Source organism: Vanacampus margaritifer, chromosome 18 (genome assembly GCF_051991255.1).
Source record: "Vanacampus margaritifer isolate UIUO_Vmar chromosome 18, RoL_Vmar_1.0, whole genome shotgun sequence".
Taxonomy (NCBI): domain Eukaryota; kingdom Metazoa; phylum Chordata; class Actinopteri; order Syngnathiformes; family Syngnathidae; genus Vanacampus; species Vanacampus margaritifer.
In genome coordinates, this window is record NC_135449.1 from 14,922,782 (window position 1) to 14,935,986 (window position 13,205).

At 41.3% G+C, this 13,205-nt stretch overlaps 1 protein-coding gene across 2 annotated transcripts in view; it reads right to left on the bottom strand.

The window, feature by feature from the left end:
• Positions 1 to 13,205, bottom strand: part of hs3st3l (heparan sulfate (glucosamine) 3-O-sulfotransferase 3-like) — a 34,001-nt gene that overhangs the window by 16,578 nt on the left and 4,218 nt on the right. The window contains exon 2 of one of the 2 annotated variants that reach the window (XM_077551739.1): positions 5,429 to 5,959. In XM_077551739.1, coding sequence (XP_077407865.1) covers positions 5,429 to 5,886 — 458 coding nt within the window. In that variant the 5' untranslated portion in view covers positions 5,887 to 5,959. Of the gene's footprint in view, positions 1 to 5,428; positions 6,219 to 13,205 lie in introns of those variants that run through there. The other variant, XM_077551738.1, reaches the window with a different exon arrangement.

The following is a 13,205-nucleotide window of genomic DNA, read 5'->3' on the forward strand; positions in this document are numbered from 1 at the left end:
CCAATTCTGGCATGACTGCGCACGAATCGACAGTCTGTCAACAACAATAGCCGTGTCGTAGTCGTTTTGCGCAGCCTCCTTAGGTTGCTTATGCTTTTGCAGCAAATATTTTGCTTCTGTATTCCCACGTTCAACAAGCGGTGTTGTACTCGAATCACCCGCCATTGTCACTTCTCCTGTGTTCGTCTTTTTCATGTTGTTTCGATACATGCAAAGTCATGTTTGTTCTGTGGAAAAAAAGTGTTTGTCTTCTTTGCTGATTCTTCTTCTATGCTTTCTGTTAACTCCCAGTGGCTGCGCTACAGCGCCACTCCAGACTTGGCATATACAGTATAGCCGTTAAACATCCTCAGCGTCTTCTTTTGGACACACGCAAGTCTTGAAATGCTTCCGTGTGTACGAGATTTGTTTGAAGAACAAAGCCGGCTTTGCTTCCGTCTAAACTGGGCCTAAAACTGACCAAAACCAAAAATCAACAAAAACCCAGTTCATAATACAAGTGAAACTGTTTTTATCACATAAAGTACGCAAAGCATGAATTAAAATCCTTACTTTTTTGGGCAAACATTTTGAGGATTAGAATTTACAACAACAAAAAGTTCAAAATTCTCTATCTCAAAAAAATTTGAATAATACATAACAAGCAGGGAAATTCAAATTATGTCGGAATTGGATACAATGCAGTCTCCAATTGCCCACGCCCATGCTCGAATGACTACACCATCCACAAGCCTAGCGAGTCAATTTGCTTCCTTAATATCAAGCATGGCGTGCATTCCGGACCGCCTTAATTTTAATGCAAATGAAAGATGCTGCTGCGATTGGCCGGGAGTCAACTATGTTCCATCCCATATTAGGGCATAACAAAGACACTTTTCTAGTGAAAATGTCAAAAGAAAGAAGACTAGATTTGCGCTGGGTATGAAAATAGGGCTTTAGACTTAGACTTTTTTTTTAAATAAAGTGTTCCATATATATGTGCCCCAACAACTACAAGATGCACTGGGAAAACATTATTGTCTATTTTAATGTATGTTTGACAAACCTTTTTATTCCAAAACATTCCATTCCATTACACTTATCCTCATTAGTGTCGCATGGGAGCTAGAGCTTATCCTCACTGACCAAATGCCAGAGGCGGGTTACATCCTGGTCACCAGCCTAAATGGAACCTGACCACTGACACAAACAGCAAGAAGATTTAACCAGCTCTCTGTCACAAACTGTTGTCAGTCAGTCCATCTGAGCTTTTAATGCAATAAATTTACTTGTGTAGTCACAGTCATACTGGCTCCCAAAAAAGTAACATTTATATTCCCCGCCCTTGTTCAGTGTGTACTCTAGTGTAGTATTTGTTAATGAAGTGATGTGAGCACATCATTAACTCATTGTATCGTGACCCGAAGTCAGAGGTCAATTGACAGAGCTGACAGCGATGTCAAGTGGCTCGACATGCCATGAGCCCCATCTGGCCCGCAGGGATAGGTGACAGTCTGGTGTCACACTCACAGCACCTGGTGTGACATTCTCTCCAACACTCTCTCCAAACACACACACTGAAATACAGGCAACAGTGTAACTTTGTTCTGGTTAGAACCCAAGCTGCAGCAATCTGAATGAACACCACACTATACAATTGTAGAGCTAAGTTTTATAGTGAATTTTGTGGCTCAAAGAATATTGGCAAAGTCCTCCACTTAAAATTGAGAAATTAACGACACTGTAATTATTAAATTCCAAGCTTTATTTTTGTAGAGGCTATTGACATTGGTTGTCTGTTGACAATGCTCACTCACAGATCGCTGCATGCTTTTCCACACAGAGATCTTTCCATGCGAAATTTAAAGGGAATGACAGGAGCTGCCTTGATTGGCGGCAAATGCGGTCAACTGTGTTCGCGCCCACAACGGCACAAGCCTTTTTTTAATACGTCAAGATTGCGTTCGGCCGTGGAATTACCAACACACGGTCACAGACACAAAAACAGAGCAGTCACTCTAAAATCAGTTGGGTCAAAAGTAACCCAATTATGGATCAAAAACGGACCAATCCATTTTATGGGTAAATTTGACCCAACTTTCAGGGTTGTATTATACAAAATGTTCCAATTTTTTGACCCAAGTAAAGGATCTGACCAATATATATGAGTTGTTTTACAGTAAAAAGGCCAATTTCTTGACTCAAAGTGAATCAGTCCATTTTTGACCCATAGATTATTTTTGACCCAACTGTTTTTCAGAGTGCTCTATGTGGTCTCTGACATGTATTGGAGTCAGCGGTGTTCACATCCACATCAGCACAAACTGACATTTTTTTCATATGTCGGGTTGCGCACAGGCTAAGACATTACCAGCACACGGTCTAACACACATCGACGCAGATTTAGACCACACCGCGCTGGATATGCTCCGATCGCATGTGTATCTGCACTGTAAAAAATGTAAATTTAAATTTAAAAAAAGAGTATTATTTACTTGAAAAACCTAGTAAAGTGTTTTTCACTCAGAAAGTAAATTTTTATAAGAAGAGTTTTGAGTACATTTTACTAATTTATTTAAAAAATAAAAATACTCAACGGCTGAGGAACAAACCCACAAGCTTCAGGTTGGGAGACAGCCACTCTACCACCTGAGCCATGCCGCTCCTGCTGTGTGTTAGTATATTGATGGTGTCATTCGAACACACCAGCAATGCAGTATAGTGGCAAACAGCAAGAGTGGCAAGGCTCAGGTGGTGGTTGACTCCCAAGCTGAAGGTCATGAGTTTGTTCCTCAATGCTTGGGTAGCTTCTTTTTTTTTTTTATGAACTCTTTTTTTACAGTGTGGGATCACGACAATAAATATAACAATACAATAATCTGCTCTTAGGAAAAGAACAAGCACTTTTGTCACTAATTTTCACTCATTTTCATGCAAATGAGGTGTGCTTTCATCCATTGCTGAAAAATGTCTGATCTTGCCTAGCCTAGCTGCCAAATCACAGGCAGAACGAGAAGTTGTGAGAGAAGTTATGGAAATTAGCCTCACTGTTGCAACACAAACCAGCAAAATTCGACTTTCTCACATGCATATTTTCAAAAATTGCAAGCTCACAAAAGTATGTTTTTATGTCCGCCTAATATACAATGCTGCTTATATCTACCAGCTAAAGCAGAAATTCTGGTTAGGCTGCATCATTGAGCCAATGCCAATATTGAGCCTCAGCAATATAAAATAAAGCTGGTTAGCATTTCATGACACACAGTCCAGATTTGGGTGCAGTGTTAATCTGCCATATTGGGATCATATTTAGGGGACTTATTTATTGCGCAATATGCACAATTTCAAAGAAGCAGAATGCATCAATATGAGATTCTGCCTAGAGTTCTGTGTAGAAACAATATTTAGTTTACTTAAGTGACAGATCCCTTGTTTTCAGTGTGTGTGTTGTATCGGAAGTTTTGACGGAACAGGCTGAGAACAGAGCCACATGACAACACTAACATCTGGCTCGGGCTCCCGAGATGATTACTCTGCAGCTCTGCGAGGACTCATCCTGCAGGCCTTACTCTCACACTGGTTTACACAGACTGACAGACAGACACAAACACGCACAGATTGGTACAGCCAGATGGCACATTCTCTTTGACTGTCACCTAAAGCTCAGCGGAATAGTTGTAGGGGTATGTTTTGCTATGCAAACATAAAGATGAGAAAGCTGAAGGCTGCTAATTGGTGCCTCAATTTACAGTTGCTGATGATGATAGACAACACGGTTCAGCATTTAACACTGTGAGGCTAGTTAAGGCTTCCCTTATCATACTTGAAGTAGTATAAATATATGAGCTCAAATCATACCAATGGATGGATGCGTCATGCAAGGCAAAAGTGCCTTGCTATGACTTTTGTGATTAACCAGTTTTAAATAAATGGAAACTAGTTGGTGGACAATTGCTAGTCTGCTTCCTGGCAACTGCCAAGGTGCACTTGAGCAAAACTCAGTCCCAAACGCCCCAACTCAAAAGGCACAGCACTGTTTGTGTGGCCCTTTGACACTGACATCTCTCCTAGCTTGTCTGTATGTGTGTGAATTAATTCTATACAGTGCAATATAGTAAACATAAACTTTGAGACACTACCATTGTTTGTTGGCAGCCAATTCAGCTCACTTAACAAAAAGCTATGGTTTGGCATAAAGTGAACAATTCTTCAAAAAAGAGCTTCATTGCTACCCCAAGTTGTAATTTACCGTCAAACTAAACATTGAAATAAAAACAATTACTTATTGTGTATTTAAAACAACCATATATCTTTGCCTTCCGCTAGCTTGACGCAAACACAATGCAAAACACCATAAATGGGCAAACAGCATTGGTAGTTATAACACGATAAGCAACAGCTGTTTGGACACAAACAGTAAATCAACACATATAGACAAACAATATAACAATAATCACAAGCATATGTTCTTTATCCTCCGTGAAAAATGATCAATATTACAGTAACCCTAAAATATTTTTATGACTCTTCTGATGAAACATCAACTTAAAACTAGTTGAATGGTACCTTTGCCATGACCTGAGGGGGTCTGTATCATTTTTACTGGAACTAATCAACTTTGAGGAGGATGGTAGGAACACTGCCACACAAAAAAACTATAAATGTGCTGACTTCTTTATGGCATCAAAAGCTACCCCAGATGAAAGGACAGTCAAGGATCAACATTGGCCCGGATTTCACTCGCTGTAGTGAGTTTAAAATTAAAATTAAAAAAACGACAGAATGCGCTTGTCCTTATAGGTAATGTGGTCTTCCTTCAGACATAACAATACCGGTTTTGTCCATATGGTGTTGCCATAATCAACGTAAACTGAAAGTTCCTTAGTGTTGCTTTAAAGTAGTTGTTAAACTAATCTACTTAATTTGTGTTTACATAACTGTATTATACTGCCCCCGGTGGCCAGATTACACACATCAGGAGAAGCTGTAATTTGATTAAATAATGATGTTACTAAATTAGAATATTATAGTGGTTCATTGAGAAAAAAACAGACACATAATAACATTTTCATTTTTAGGGAGGCTGGAACAGGTAATGACATTTTCATACATATCCATGGAAAAGACGATTTGAGCATTATACTCATCCACTTGAATACAGCAGAGTGCACTTTTCCCCTGAGGGATTATAATCAGTATGTTTTGTTTTGTATTGTGTTGTTTTATTTTGAGTAAAAATGTGAATGAATGTATGAATATGAGTAAAATTTATGTGACTACTAAAAGCATCGAGTAAATGGGAAAATATGCACTTTTTATTTTATTTTGTGAGCTACAACAGCATGTAATAACTTGTCAATTGATAGTCGGAACCAATGAGAAGTCACAGGAATAAAATGCAAGTGTCTTTGAAACTCCATAAAAAAAGTTGGGGGTGAACGACTCCTACCTGTACCAATCCAATCCTCGTGCGTAATGCCGGTCAAAGAAGTGCGGTTCGGAACCAAGGGCTCGGATGTCAGGATGGAGCCGCAGAAACTCCAGCAGAGCTCTCGTTCCTCCCTTCTTCACCCCGATGATCAGAGCTTGGGGTAACCTCCGAGTAGCCGTCCATTCCTTCCCGGAGCTGTTCGCCTCTAGTGAGGCCTGACCCGTGAACGCACTGTCGCTCCCTGACGCGACTTTGGAAGCCCCGGTGCCGTTCCTCTCGTACGGCCATCCCGGCGTGAGGAATCCGAGCGCGGTTGGCTTGCTGTCAGAGTTTTCGACGAGCCCTGACTGGCAGCATCCGGCGAGGAAGTAGACCAGGGAGAAGCAAAGGATGCTCAGAGAGGACGCGATGGTGAGCCGGTGGAAGAGTCTCCGCAGGTCCGCGTTTGGAAGATGATGAGTGTAAAAAGCTGCCATCCCTCAGTGATCCATGGGAGATGAGAGGCCATTCTACCTCGCGTTCAGCTCACATCCCGTCATATTAACGCTCCTTTGAAATAAGAAAACTCTTTCAGGGAGTCTCGTCTTGTACGCCATGCACTATCCTTGTTCCTAATTGGTCACTCACACGAAATCAAATTTGATTTTTTGCGTCAAATCAAGGATGTGGCCTCACTTAGAAAACTCGAGATCCCCTGTGGTGCACAGTAAACTTTAAGCTTAAATTCGAATCATGTGGAGAATGTTTCTCGTCCTTTTCACTCCACGGAATTACTCTGCAACTCTCCAGCATGGTTTATCTCAAGGGGCTAGCTCTCTCTCTCTCTCTCTCTCTCTCTCTCTCTCTCTCTCTCTCTCTCTCTCTCTCTCTCTCTCTCTCTCTCTCTCTCTGCCCCCCCCCTGTACTCACTCTTTAAGGTTTTGTTTCAGCTTCAAGTTACCCTATTCACAGTCCTACCATGATTAATGATGGTAATTACAAGCGCGTAGCTCAATTATCTCATCAATATCCCCTATTGAAATGTATTGGAATTCCATGACCACCTAAAATCAGTTTTAAACATTTTAATTAATTAATTTTAAAAATCAACTTTACTTTCAACTTTCATGAATTTTTGCATAAAAACATAATAAAAGAGAATTTAAACTGAAAAAAAAAGATGTTTTATAAAGTGTAATTTTTGTACAGTGGATCAGGAAGTCATAAAAAAAAGGTGTCTGAGCTGTGTGCTTTACAGAGTGTCAAGATATGGTGTGTGTGGATGAGTGTGGACCCAAATGCGGGGAGAAACGGCAGGGAGACAAATATGAAGGGCAAAGTGAGGAACTTTATTTATACTTAACAAGAAAAGTGAGTGGACTAGGACTGGACGGGAGGAGGCTGGTCGCCATGACAGGACAGGACAGGATGGGAGGAGGCTGGTCGCCATGACAGGACGGGACGGGAGGAGGCTGGTCGCCATGACAGGACGGGACGGGAGGAGGCTGGCTTGACTGTGGCTGGCTTGGCAGAACGAGGGCAACTTGGCAGAACGTGGGCGACTTAACTGTGACAAGGACAACTTGACTGAGACAAAGAAGACTTAATTGTGATGTGGACAACTTGACTGAGACGTGGACGACTAGACTGAGACCTGGACGACTAGACTGAGACAAAGATGACTTAACTGTGACGATGTCTTAGCTTGCCACGACCAGACAGACAGACAGACAGACAGACAGACAGACAGACAGACAGACAGACAGACAGACAGACAGACAGACAGACAGACAGACAGACAGACAGACAGACAGACAGACAGACGTGACATCAACAATGCTCCCAGACAGACTGGCAAACACAACAGACTAAATACACTAACACTAATGAGACACACCTGGGGAACACAATAGGCTGAGGGTACTGATTGGTCACACACACTGGGAAGAGAACAGACACACAGGTGGACGTGATCGGACGTAACGAGACCTAACTAAGGACACATGACAAACACCAATTACAGACGATCACAACAAACACATCTAAAATAAACAAAACCCCAACCCTTACAAAACCGAAACATGACACAGGGTGCATAATATGCTGGACCCTTAACAAGGAAATAGCCAGATTGATCTTTTGATTCACTCAAAGGAGTTTTCCAACAATATCACTCTGTGACTGCTCTATGGTGATTTGCTCGGGAAAGGCGGGACATTCTGTACAATATTTTGAGCTGATTGGAGGATGCGGCATCTTGTGCACGTTTGTTTTGACCAATCACGGCAACGGATGAAAATGTCATCTTCGCTCTCGTTTTAGGGGGGTGCACGAACATCTTTACCAGATAATAATACACAAAACGCCTCTCACTGTTCAACATTGAACAAGAAAGCAGTGTCCATTCGTCCATGTTAAGTTGTTTGTTTCCCCCGGGGTCAGCGCTTCTTGGTTTCGTCACAGCTGCTTATCCCAAACACAATACCGCTTTGTGGTTGGTTGTTCTAATCCGTGAAAATCAGCGGGCTCGGTACAAGATGCATTTTCGGTAGTTTGTGAACTCACAAATACAGGGAGTCCTCAAGTTACGGCAGAGTTCCATTCCTACTCTGGCGATATAACCTGAATTTCGACTTAAGTCGGATTTCCCCCTTAAAGTCGAAATTTACATCAAAATACTTTGTACAGTAATTAAAAAAAAAACATATTTGCGCGACCCAGAAGACGCCGGAACCAATATTTTGTGTTTCGGCACGGACATTCATTGCTGACGGATAGCAGAGCTTAAACACGGAAATGTGATGCACCTGATGTCGAGCCGAAATGCTGATGGACGTCAGTTGCTGGAGGTAACAACAAGACAACTTTACATAACTTTAAAATGGAAAAATTAACTAAAAAGAAGGTGCTATGGACGAGGCACGGGCGCCGTAGAGTCGAAGCGACGTAGGTCGCGTGCGATGTAGTTCAAGGACTCCCTGTACAGCAAGAATTCAGCTTGCAGAGCAAGGTTACTGGACCCTTACTGTACTGAGTGCATTTTTCGAGACACCCTGTATATGTAAGGTGGAAGGTACCGTAGTCTGTTGTCAGATTGGCGTATATAATTATATAGGTGACTTATAGACCGTAACCTTTATCCCAGCTCTGCATCTTCCTATCTATCTGCACCCTCGCACACTTAAAAGTTCAAACCAGCTAAGAGCAGGGAAGAATAGGAACCATTTGGATCTTCAGCTTAACTGAAACCTTAATTATATATCTTGTCTAGAAAAAGGAAGAAAAGATAAGTGTAAGTTAGAATGCTTGGAATTGTACACAGTGAACCAGATAAACAAGTGTAGGTCATTGGGACCTGCGTTTGAAAACAGATGACCTAATTGGCTTAGTGGTCAGACAGCATGTAGTACAGCTGCCAGTCAGTTGATCCTGACCCACAGGATAGTCTGTGTCGGGCCCATTCTCAAGCTTTATGTGTTGGAATTCCTGCATCAGATTTTCTTTTTTTATATATATGTGATGAAGAAGAAACTTGAATGATAAACAAAAATCTGATGATTTCCACTTCCTTGGTCCAAAAATAACTAAAGTGTAGCGTTAATTGCTTTTATCAGCACAAGTGTGTAGTTTTTGTTCTTGTTGTTAGGGACCACTGTCGGCTTGTATTATTGCAGAGTGGGGCTAAGGTACATATAATAGCTCATAGGAGACTCATTAATTCCCCCTTTGCAACCCACACGGCTCAAGCACATAACCCCCCCCCCAACACACACGCTTCATGTTCCATTTGGCTTACCCCTGTCATTATCCCATGGCAGATGTGACCCATGCCATAAAACCACCGCATCGTCCTCCAGTGACTAAAAAATATCCGTCCTTTTTTTTTGTTTGTTTTTTTACTATTAACATAAAACTTTGTGCCAATATGACTTTTGTTTTGTCCTAAGAAAGGAGAACTGGTATGCTGGCATATAAACATTAGCATACACGTTGAAGATTCAGTTGCTGCTGCCAGCTAGTGATGTCAGAAAAACTTCAAAATAAGATGGTGTAAGTGATTACTACAAACCACTCTTTGGCTCTTAACTTTTATAAAGTAGATCATGGTTATGAACTGGATTTACTTAAACTTTTGGATTTTGAATAATGAGAATTTAATTATTCCTTAAAGTCTCCCGTTGGTTAAAATTTTAGAGTTACTTCCTGACCTCCTATGTTCTATCTACTTACATTTGTGATTGTCTCAAGAAAGATGCAATTAATGTTTTGTAGTTTTATATAAATTACATATTATATTTTATATATATATATATATATATATATATATATATATATATATATATATATATATATATAACACCCTTTTAATGTTTTATTTTGATTAGTCTAAAATTTCTTCTTCTATTAAGAAACTCCAGATAGACAATAGATGACAATATATTTAAGAAACAATTTGAAAAACACACGACAACAGAAATGTTACGGATTTATTAAAAGTGTTTGCATTTTATTTTTATTAAATATTGAGGGCTCATCAGCAATTTGTTAGCAGATGTCAGTCGACCTCTGATGTGTTCAGGTATGGAAAACATTCATTCCTATAGTAAGCAATGACGATGCAAATCCCCTTACTAACTTTCAAGACAATTTTTAAATATTATTTTAACATTCAGTAATAACACAACTAAGTTATTATATATAAATAAAGTTATGCATGTTGAAATTTAAAAGACAACGAAACACTATAACAACAACAACTGATAACTCCAACATTTCCGTGGTGAAGCCAACTGAGAGTACTTAAGCCTAAACAGAATTAATTAAACTAATTAAAATTAATAAAAATTTAAGCACAAAAAAAGTGCCTTGAGCTCCTGATGTCAAGCATATTTTTATGCACATTGGTCACGACACTAATGTGAATCAGTCTTTCAATTCCTTGTTTATTTTATTCCTTAACCTCTGTCCATGGATCATGGGGCAAGGTCGTCAGGTGAGCTTGCGTGTCTTTTGTCTGCGATCGCTCAGCAGATTGTTCCGTGATGAAGTGGTCGTGGAGAAAAAGCATGACCCCGGGGGTCAGGGCCGAAACTAAGGCAGTGATTCATTATGGGACACGGTGACCGAGCAACCTGATTAATGCAGCTTTGCATGTCGGTTCTTAGAGGGGTTTTATTTATGTATTTATTTATTTATTTTTTAAGAAAGAACTCATCAGTGTGGGCGCCCTTCACCTAGGGGGACTGTGTAAATCAACTGCTCTCAGACTACAAGTCAAGAGTTTCTATCTTGTTCGCAGCATGATCATCTATGAAATGATATTTGTTTAACACTGCACCTGTGATACACTTCTATCTCTCACGTCCTGCAAGTAATGGTTTATGTCATCAAGGCTAAATTACAGTCATAAGTCAAATGCCAAGCCAATCACAGACTAACAAGCTCAGCAGTCAGCACATTGATGGTAGTTTTCATAACACATAATATAATCATCTTTAAGCAGCACAAGCAAACCTCAGGTGCATTTTTTGTGGCGATTACAAAAAGGTCAGTTGAATCAAACTGCTGACTTATCCCTTAAGTAGATTGAGAGGAAATATGTTGTTTTGTGATTTGGATGAAGTAACTCTTTAAAACTGCCTCATTCCACATGGCAAGGTCATTTTTTATTATATCACTTAAGTCTGCTTTAAAACAGTCAGTAGAATTGAAGGAAAACATGAGTGATTAGATCTATATGCTTATTGTAAAAGTGTGTAATCTTTTTTTATGGAGTTTATATAATCTAATTAAATATTTAAAATATCTACTAGAGTAATACTTGCTGAGTGTACGGTACTTAAAATTTATTACGGTAATACTATCTAATGTCAGTAGACAGGTTTCCATCCAATTGTTTCGAATTTTTTAAGCAAATTTACTGAAAAACGGACATGTGACTTATGCCCGTTTCCATCTGTTCTTCTATTGCGAATATTGAGAGGGGACTCTGACGCTGTAGGTCGTGGTATACACCATAGAGATGTGATCTACCAGTAATTTAAAAGAAGAAGACCAGGAAGCAACTGCACGGCGCGATGACGTCGTATGAGTTTTCTTTTGTAATTCTTGATAAACCGTAGCGTTTTTTTTTTGTGCTGTTTTCCATCCAAAATAACATTAATATTTGCTTCTTTATTTAATTCCAAAAAGATGTCTGTTTCGTCGACCCCCTAGACATACCTTACTTTATTGTCCGACATTGCTTTGGGTCTATAAACGTACGTGTGACGTAATATCCAATCAAAACGTGTGACGTGCATCCGGTCTTGCCAGCTTTATTCGTAAAATCTGTTTCCATAGCCAAGTTCGCATTTTGCTTCAAAATCCACCCTCTCCAGGTGTAATAACTTTTGGGGGAATTTTGGGCCCTTTTTCGAATTTCAAGCATTTGCATGCAGTTTTATTTTTGCATTTCTTGAAAATTCTAATAAAAATGTGTGGATGGAAACCCAACTACTGTCATCATTGTATTATTTGTATATGTACATGTATTATCCATAGTGATTAGTGTTATGTATTTACATAATTTCTTCAGCTGCACAGGCGCCATTTAGCTCTGTGATTGTTATTAGATGCTATTAAAATAATCCATCCATCCATTCGCTAGTGTCATGTTTTGGTTTTGGTTTTGGTTCTGTCATGTTCAGTTTCTGCTTTCCTTGTGTGTTTTCCTTGTCTTGTTGATTGTGACCCTGCCCTTCCTTGTGTTGTCCAATCAGTGCCCTCAGCCACTTGTGTCTGGTCCAGGTGTGTCTTGTTGCGTCATTAGTGTTGGTGTATTTAGTCTGCTGTCTCTCCTCTGTCTGTGTTGGTGCATTGTGGTATGTATGTTTGTCCTCATGTCATGCTGCCTGTTTTCTGTTCCCTCCCAAGTTCTAGTTCTAGCTCAAGTTCAAGTTCAAGTTCATGTTTTGTTACTGTCTGTTTTTTGTTCCCTCTTTTGTTCAAGTTCAAGTTCATGCTTTGTTTTATGTTTTTGAACTTTGGAAACCTTTTTGTTAATAGAAATTAAATCCCCTGTTTTTTTGGACTACACCTCTGCCTCCTTGCTCTGCCTTCCCGCATCTGGGTCCTAAAACCCCCCGTTTTGACAGAATGCACCAACCAGAGAAGGACCCAGCGGGAGTGCTGAAAACCATGATGGGGAATCAGGAGGCGCGCCTGGCGCGCCAGGAGGAGCTCCAGCACGTCATGGCCGCCCAAATGGACCTGCTGTCCTCTTTGGTTAAGGGAGTTGGGCGTCGTTGGGCTTCAGATGGTGGCGCTCGGAGTCGCCAGCCGCAACTCCCCGAGCCACGTCTGCCTCCGCAGCCCCAGGTCCCCGTGTCGGCTCCGCCGCAGCCCCAGGTCCCCGTATCGGCTCAGCCGCAGCCTCAAGTACCTGTCCTACCACGCCTGCCGCCGCTGCCTCAAGTCCTCTGCCAGGTCTGGCGCCACAGCTTCAAGCCTCTCTGCCAGGACTGCCGCCGCATCCTCATGTCCCTTTCCCTGCCAGGACTGCCGCCGCAGCCTCAAGTCCCTATCCTGCCAGGTCTACCGTCGCAGCCTCAAGTCCCTATCGTGCCACGTCAGCCACGTCCGCCCCAAGTCCCTATCGTGCCCCGTCTGCCACCGCTGTTCTCAGTCCCCAAACCACGTCTGCCGCCACAGCCTCAAGTCCTCTGCCAGGTCTGCCGCCACAGCTTCAAGCCTCTCTGCCAGGACTGCCGCCGCAGCTTCATGTCCCTTTCCCTGCCAGGACTGCCGCCGCAGCCTCAAGTCCCTATCCTGCCAG